Raw genomic sequence first — 8,637 nt, forward strand, 5'->3', positions numbered from 1 at the left:
TTAGGTATTTACAGTTGACCAATAGTGTTTTATGTTACTCAGAGTGAAGTGGAAGGCTGGCACGTTGCTCATTTTTAATCTCTTTAAGTAATCGGCCCCCGCGGGCGGGTCAATGAGTCCATCACGTCCAAGTGATTGACTCGACTAAAGCGCATGCTCAATTCCACAATGATCAGTTCTTTCACTACTGGATGAATTGAAGATCTGACCCTGACATTTTGAAGCCTCGGAGGAGACATTGGATGCATTTTTTTTTTTCAAAATTCAAAACAGTCTGCGTGTCTCTGAATAAAGTGTCTTGCTTTCATCACTTTTGGCTGCCACCTGAAAGTGTCATGGGTGGAAAACTCAAGATCATTTCTTTCTTTCTTTTTTTCTTTCTTTCTTTCTTTCTTTCTTTCTTTCTTTCTTTCTTTCTTTCTTTCTTTCTTTCTTTCTTTCTTTCTTCCTTTACACTTATCTGCGCTTATTCTCAAGAACACAGTGTGACTCGAAGTGTTCACCGAGTAGCCTATACAGGCACTTCTCTTGAACTGTAACTTGTAATTCCAGTCCAATCGCGCGCTTCTACGCCGCCTGTTGGTTTTATTCCGCTTCTGCCTGAACGGCCGAGCGCGCTCCCGTCACAACGTCAGAACCCAGCCTACTGGTGCTGAGGCTGACGGGGAGGAGGATGAAGACGATGGCGGTGATACAGGAGCAAGGCTGAGTTCGCTCTTCCTCTTCTCTCTTCCCCCCCTTTTTTATACCCCCATCCAATTTCCAGTTTGGACCACATCAAATAAAAGGGCACCCTTGCGACATATAAGCAGAGGCGGTTCGGACCGTTCGGACGCCGTAACGATCTTCACCGCCCTCGTGTCTCCTGAGCCGAGACCGAGATGGGGAACGAGGCGAGCATGGAGGGCGGCGGGCAGCCCGGAGAGGCCGGGATGATGGGCTCCGTGATGCCCGGAGGACCCGCGACCGCAGGGCCGGGAGGACAGCACGTGAAACCCGTCAACGGCTCGGCTGCCGGCGGAGGGATGGGAGTCGGAGGCCCCGGGATGGGGATGACGAGGTATGGCCAGCGGTTCGGCTAAATAGGTGCCCTGGCGTGTGTTTTGGGACTAGCGAAGAATGCACATTGTAATTGTAAGGTTGCGTGAGCAGGATATCCTTTTGCGTAGCGTGAGAGTCACGGCGAAACTACCTGCCACCCCACCTCCAATGAAAAAGAAAAAAAAAACACTTTAAAACCATTCATTTGACACTGAATGAAAGCGATTGCAATCGCAGTGTCATGTGCAGCGATGATAGTATTTCCCCTCTTGCGTGGTGCGTAGCACGGACTTGGCGTGACGAGCTGCAGAAAAACGCGCCCGCGCTCGCGCGTGTACACAACCGCACTGACTCACGCGCACGCAAAGGCGAACCTCCGTGTTTGTGGTCTCCCGCCGAATGCAGCATTCGTGCACGTCAGTCACAAAAATTATGCTTCGTGTAGTTGTTTTATTCTCGAGGTGATGGACACGTGATTCTCGTGTCGCGTGTGTGTGAGTGTGCGCGCGCGCGATTCACGGGGCTTGCCTTGAATACGTGGGCGTGTGTTTGAGGCTGTCTGTAATAGTGGTACTATTATATTAGGGGCTCGATGGCAGCGAGGGTGCCTGCATGACTGATGGAAGTTGCAGATCTGTGTATTTCATGTCCATATGAATTCCTGCCCAATGCAGCACACATCATTCCCAGCAATGTATAGTATGATTAAAAAAAAAAAAACTGCTCCACAATCAAGCTGACATTATGTGGAAATAACTGCAGAACGGGACAAGCATACAATAGTCATGTATGTTACATGTAGGGCACGCCGTATGCACATTTGATTCCCACGCATTGGAAGAGTCGAGAGTGGAGTGCATATAGGAGCGACGACATAGCACATCCATCATTATATAACATAGAGACTCAGAAGAGGCATGATGACAGCTTAAGCCGCCTTCTAAAAACCGACATCTCAGCCAAGGCGTCGTAGGGTGCCCTATTCGATTTGAGACTGTGCTGATTCCCTCAAATGTGTTGGAGTAAAGGTTTGGGTAGCACGCAGCACATCACATTAAATATTGATAACACTAGAATAAGAGGCCATGTGAACAGAATGATCACGTGCACAGTGTGTTTCCCTGTCCAGGCCCCTCCCCTCTTCTTCATTTCTCACTTGCAATTCCCGCACATCCTCTTCCTCCCCTTATGTCGGGCTCCCTCTCTCCATTTGAGCGCCCTTCTGGAGGGAGGATGCTTCAATGTCCTCTTCTGTTGCTCTTCTTTCCATCACTTTACTCATCTCCTCCGAGCTACCGTACATTCGTAGAATTGGAGTATGAGGCAGAAAGAGAATCATGCACCTATTTGTGCGTTAGCATCAATCCATCCATTCATAACCGGTGAGCTGGAGCCTCTCTCGGTTGAGTTTGGGCGAGAAGTAGTGAAATTCATATATAAACAGTTACATTTGCAAACATGTCATCATTCATTTGGAGACACTATGACAGAAATGCAATACCTGCCTCTATCCTCGATGTCGATTATTTATAGATCGATTGTTGACCTGCATGAGTATCATCAGTTTTACTTCTGTTCTTTTTTTACACCAACAATAACAAAAAATGACAATGCGACACAAACTGGTCTATGTGCAATAGAACCTAGGCCTGAGCGATGTGCCCAATGGCTTCAGCCCATGGAATTGATAGTTCAATGGCTCTACACCATTGCCTTAATAATAATAGTAATAATAATAATAATAATAGTGCAATGTGCATATGCTGTCGTAGCCTCATTTTTCAACCAATCACAAGCAGGCTTTAAGTGACTCCACCTCCCTGCTACTGTATTGGACATGTGCAGCCTAAAGTGCAAAGACGTAAAGATGGAGGATATAAAAAGAGCTGAAAGGAGCTGCAGAAAGCGAATGCGGGAATACAGGGAACAAGGCTGTCGAATTGACCACTCTCTAAAGGGCATAGAATAAGACGATGGTGGGTGGGATGGTGGGAACAGAGGGATGCCAAAGGCCAATCATTAAAAAAAAACCAATTGAATCTTTGCAACCACAGAAAATAAAGTTCAACATACGATCATCCGGAAAATAAATATCAGCAAAGCTGCAGTACATTGTTTGATGTCGAAAAACGCCGTAGTTTCATCTTTTTATCTTCTACGAGATGCAATTGGCTGGCGACCAGACTGGTTGTTCCCCACCACTTGCCTCAAGTCAGCTGGGATACGCTCCAGCACATCCATCAGCCTCGTGAGGATAAGCAGTATAGAAGATGGATGGATGTTTTATGTTTGAACAGAATAAAGCCCGGAGCACTATATTATGTCACTTTTCATAAAGTCAAGTCAAACTTATTTGTATCGCCCTTAATCACAGAAGAGTCTCAAAGGGCTCACAGTGCAGAGGTCGTGGGTTCGATCCCGGCTCCGGCCCTCCTGTGTGGAGTTTGCATGTTCTCCCCGGGCCTACGTGCGTTTTCTCCGGGGACTCCGGATTCCTCCCATATTATATTGAACACTCAAAATTGTCCCTAGGTGTGAGTGTGAGCGCGGATGGTTGTTCGTCTCTGTGTGCCCTGCCCTGCGATTGGTTGGCAACCGGTTCAGGGTGTCCCCTGCCCACTGCCCGAAGACGGCTGGGATAGGCTCCAACATGCCCCGCGACCGTTGCGAGAATTAAGCGGTTCAGAAAATGGATGGATGGATGGATGGATGGATGGGTGGGTAAAAATATACTCACTTACACGCACACAAAGGCAGCCACACAGGGTTTTAATGAACCAGGTGACTTACTTCTGAGTTAGACTAAATTGCAAGGCAATTTTATTATCATGTACTTTTAGTACATGATAATAAAATTCCTAATACCTGTGATTTTTTAAAAAACCTTTTGCATTATATACTGTATTTATTATTTCATGTGCAACATTATATAGTGGTAATTAATTAAAAATAATGTTATAGTGTAATGCGTTTTATATTGTTACACAGAAATGGAAATGAATTTCAGTTATTTAGGATAAACTATGCTAAGACTTCACCCAATGTGTAAAATCTGGAGTTACAGGATATGTGAAAGAAACACTAATTTCTGGCTGTTTTTCTTTTCTTAACCATTTTACATATTCAACATAAAATGCGCCAATCACAGCACTGAAATGTGCACCAAACTGCAAAACAAAGGAGCCCTAATTTACTGCAAATGGGAGCTACACATGCTATAAATACATAAAAACCAGGAAAAAAAGGAAAGGAGAAGAATGCGTGAAGTCTGGATTGGTGTAGGGAGAAAATGAAGAAGGGAATAAAGAGCAATGATGTCCAGATGGCTCAATGAAAAGCACTTGGAGGGTGGAGAGAGAGAGAGAGAGAGAGAGAGAGAGAGAGAGAGAGAGAGAGAGAGAGAGAGAGAGAGAGAGAGAGAGAGAGAGCGCACATATGGAGCAGAACATTCGCTTGCTGTAGCGTCACGTGTTCATGTTCCATCTGACTCAAGTCACACATGCCAGGCCGGTTTCTATGTACTCTTGTTGTGTGTATTTGTGTATGCCTGTATATGATCTACTGTATATGGATGGCTATCTCATATAATCATGGACAATTTGTTGCCGACCTTCCTTGAAAGAAAGAAAGAACGAAAGAAAGCAAAAAAAAAAAATAGTCACAGTCAAGCGTTACAAGAATGGAATTTGCTCATCTGCACGGAGACAAGCCACAAAACGTTTGGCAGATGAGCTTTTTGGCGAGTCACGTTGTCTGTATGTTTGCTAATGCACAAGTGAAGGAGAAAAACAATATTCAGTATCTACTCTGAAACTTGGAGGCTCAGTTATGTTCTGGGGCTGCTTTGCTACTTCTGGCACAGTGTCTTCCTGAGCATCAACATAACTGTCTGGCGATTGATAACAGATAAATGCTCATGTTGAAGGGGCGCAATTGGGATAGAGTGAGCATAAATTTTGAGAAACGTCAGAATCTGGGAATTACGGTATATCGCAATTTAAAAATATATATATGTATATATATATTTTTTTTTACATAATGTGGTGTAGCTGGAAGAAAAGTGTATATTCTAAAAAGAAAGTCCTACTGGTTATCCAATTTTGGGCACACCATGCAAAAAATGTTTATACTGTAATAGGATGTTTTATACAATGCTTACACCATGATATACTATGGTACAACGCAAAGTTGTAGCTGAGTGACACTTCTCTGGGGACTCCGGTTCCTGCCAAAGAACACACACATATCAATTGGACGCTCATACACACCTGAAAGACTTTGTTTAAGCTCAGCTGCCTTTCGATTTTGAGTTGAGTCAATGAATGACTAGTTTTACCAGTTAAATGTAGAACGATGAGCTGGCTGTCCGTGCTAGCCAACAAATGCTAAGTGCTAGCATGAAGAGCCTGTCAAGAAACGCGCAGGAAGTAGTCCCACAGCTTCGCGACGTCAAAATGAGAATGTTATGCATTGAAAAACAGACAACTGTTCTAGCACAATAAGAGGCCGTGAAGGTGATAAAATACAAAGTAAAACACCCCACTTCATATGCTCGTTATTTTGAACATTTTGAAAAATTCCATCGATGCTGATGCGAAGGCACTTGTCGCACCGCGCATTTGCACTAAATCCTGGCGCTGTCATGTTGACAGGTGGTATTTTTGTGATTGTTTTCCTGCTTTACCTCTGAAAATGAGCATTGTGTTCGCGGAGGATTGTGTCAACTTCCTGTGACTTCCATGTTTATTTCAGAGGCCATTAATCTGTGCCCGGCTATTTTTCCTCCCTCGCTGCAGTTGTGAAGGTCACGCCGTGTTTTCTCATTATGTTGTCGACCAGAATTTGCCGCGTGTACACATGTATGTACGCTTGTAGCACGGCAACGACACAACCGATATCGCCACTATACTGAGCGTTACGTTGACTCCTATTAGCCTTTACTCTTGTTTTGTGAAGCATTCTGACAAACGACTTTATGACTCAAGTGTTTGCTTTTCCACAACATTACACTGATTTACCTCCCTGTCTGTCTCTCATCCTTCACTGCGGTTTACTCAAAGACGGTGGTTGAATGCATCGGCCGACCCCATCATCTCAATCACTCTCAACCCATCCACCGTACGTTGTCCGCAATGTCTTCCAGTCCATGCAAGAAACGGCATTAAGTGAATGAAAACCTTTTCTGTTGAGTTCATTTTCTGTTCTGTTTACCTTAATTAAGAAATGGCAGAGGGAATACTCTGCCTCATTTCTTTTTGGGAGGGGCGGTGGGGAGTAAATTAGAAAATTAACAGATGACAATGCTAGTCATATTCTACACTTATTGGAATTGAAATCCCCCTTGAGTCAAAAGTGCACAATCAATCCACAAACCTCAGGCTTCCCTCTCACGACTCCCTTTACATTGCAAGGATTGGCACCTCTGAAGACGTACAAATGAAATGTTATTGTGGTCGGCATGAAAAATTGTGGTGCGGGGGGATTGGGAGTTTTCAAAAAAATAGGTCATTTTGTCGGATGTGGTCAAAGGTTTGCACTACGAAAGGGATGTGTCTTCAGCATCTCCCAAGAGGGAGTGCGGCTTCATGCCGAGTTGTATGATTGTGTTAAAATGATTGACAATTCAATTCCGTTCCGACACTTGGGTATCGATAAAGTGTCTCCAGTAAAATCTAACAATGAACATGTGTGAACATTGACTTTATTTGGAATACCATGGCATATAAAATGCCAACTAGCTGTTGGAGCAATGCTAGTCTGCTTCTCCACTACTGGCGAGGTGCTGTTGAGCAAGGCAGTGTCCCCACCGCCCCAGCTCAAGAGGTTTCACTCTGACTCTGATTTGGCTGTCCATGGAGTGGACAGCACAAAACACACACACACACACACACACACACACACACACACACACACACACACACACACACACACACACACACACACACACACGGGTGGGAGGACTTCTAGCCATGGAAGAGGACTTTCGGACAGATTCTAAGAAATTCCCACACCTTACCAAGAGGAAGCTGAGTCAGGCATCTCTGAAGTGGGGTCTCCTCTCTCTGGGGTTGAGGTCAGTAAAGTGGTGAAAAAGCTCCTCCTTGGCAGGGAACTCAGGGTGGATGAAAACCGCCCCGAAGTTCCTGAAAGTTTTGGATGTTGTGGGTCTGTGGATTGACATACCAGGGTGGTGATTCCCACTTTTTAAGAAGGCTGGGCTTCCCTGTTTACGGTAATGTCTTTGCGACCCAACCTCAGATAAGCGGAAGAGAATGGACGGATGGAAACTCAATACAGCATGACGATACGTGATGGCAGAGAATGTCAGGGACGAAGGTTTTCAAGTATGGTGTTGCATGCCAAATATAATCATTATTTCAGACCATCCCTCTTTTCACTCTGCTGCACTTTAACCGAGATCATTTTCACACCTGCCTCCATTTGTCATGGCTTTTCATTTCGGGGTTCGAGGCGGTTTGAGTCATTCCGTTCGTGGCCGTCTGGCTCATTCATTTTCTGTGAAAAATCTTCATCCTGTTTTGTTTGCGTTGTAAATCATCAGGCTGCAGTCAAATGCACAATGATGTTTTCCCAGGTAATGTAATTGCTGCCTGGGAGAATGGCGTAGATGAATGTTTGCGTATTGTGTGCAACTCTTTGTGCTTGCACCTTTTACAATGCATTTTCTCACGATTATTATTCAGAAGCAATGCTGCGGAAAACAGGGTGTCTGAATGGTCCTGCGGGTATTGTTTCGGTTTACTTGCTGATGATGCCCTTTCGATTTGAGTTCAAGTGATGAATGATGAACGATTCAATTTTAAAATCTAAGTAAATGATCAAAGGCATGACATCATCTGCTTTTTAGTTTTTCATTCAAACAGCCTCGTAGTTTCTCGAGCAATTGTAATCTTCCATGACACTGCAAAGGTTTTACAGTCTCTGGAGAGGTGCAGTGCTCTTCCACTGCAATAGGAATACAGACAAAAGGCAAACTATAGCCTAGATGTATAAAATAGTACCACAGATGCGAGACAGATGGACGATTGACAAAAATCCACGGATTATTTCCTTCTTGACTGTGTAACCACCGGCCAGTAGATGAATCAGCTGATGAGGCAAAAGTGAGATGGAAAAGATCAATTCAAGCAAGCTGCAGCACCAGTAAAGCAGATAAACATCTTGCTCATTTCCGGTTCCATTTTATACACACAAAAATACAGCAAAGATTGTCTCACCGTGTTTACTTTGCTAACATCGAACTTGTAGCCGCCTTCTCAATACTGAGAATTGTGACGCGCCATTCCAAAACAATAACGGCAGAATCTTTGATCTCGCTCTAGTATTGGATCTCACCAGAGTGGGTTTCGATGTTGAATTGAAGCATTTAATTTTTTGAATTCATTAACGATTTTTTTTTCAAGCCATGCACTGAGGCTCATCCTTTTCCTAATGTGCTGCAATGCCAACACCATCTTTTAAGCCTCTTATTCTGTCTTCTTCCACCACCACCAAACTCCTTGAATCAGTTGAGCTTTGAGGTTCTTGTTGAGTCACCCCATCAAATACGCACATTAGACTGTGTGTGCACAAAGC

The 8,637-nt window shown here is 44.3% G+C and overlaps 1 protein-coding gene across 5 annotated transcripts in view; it reads left to right on the top strand.

Annotated features, from left to right (window-relative positions):
• The first annotated feature begins 616 nt into the window (after window positions 1-616).
• The window catches only part of bsna (bassoon presynaptic cytomatrix protein a), a 72,136-nt gene continuing 64,115 nt past the window's right edge, over window positions 617-8,637 (top strand). For all 5 annotated transcript variants that reach the window (XR_002167389.1, XR_002167391.1, XR_002167392.1 and 2 more), the window contains exon 1: window positions 617-1,060. Coding sequence is in view for 1 of the 5 variants with exons in the window: in XM_019863125.1 (XP_019718684.1) it covers window positions 882-1,060 (179 nt within the window). In the remaining 4 variants the exon portion in view is untranslated. The remainder of the gene's footprint in view (window positions 1,061-8,637) is intronic.

Source organism: Hippocampus comes, unplaced genomic scaffold (genome assembly GCF_001891065.2).
Source record: "Hippocampus comes isolate QL1 unplaced genomic scaffold, H_comes_QL1_v1.1 scaffold1, whole genome shotgun sequence".
In the NCBI taxonomy this organism is placed as follows: domain Eukaryota; kingdom Metazoa; phylum Chordata; class Actinopteri; order Syngnathiformes; family Syngnathidae; genus Hippocampus; species Hippocampus comes.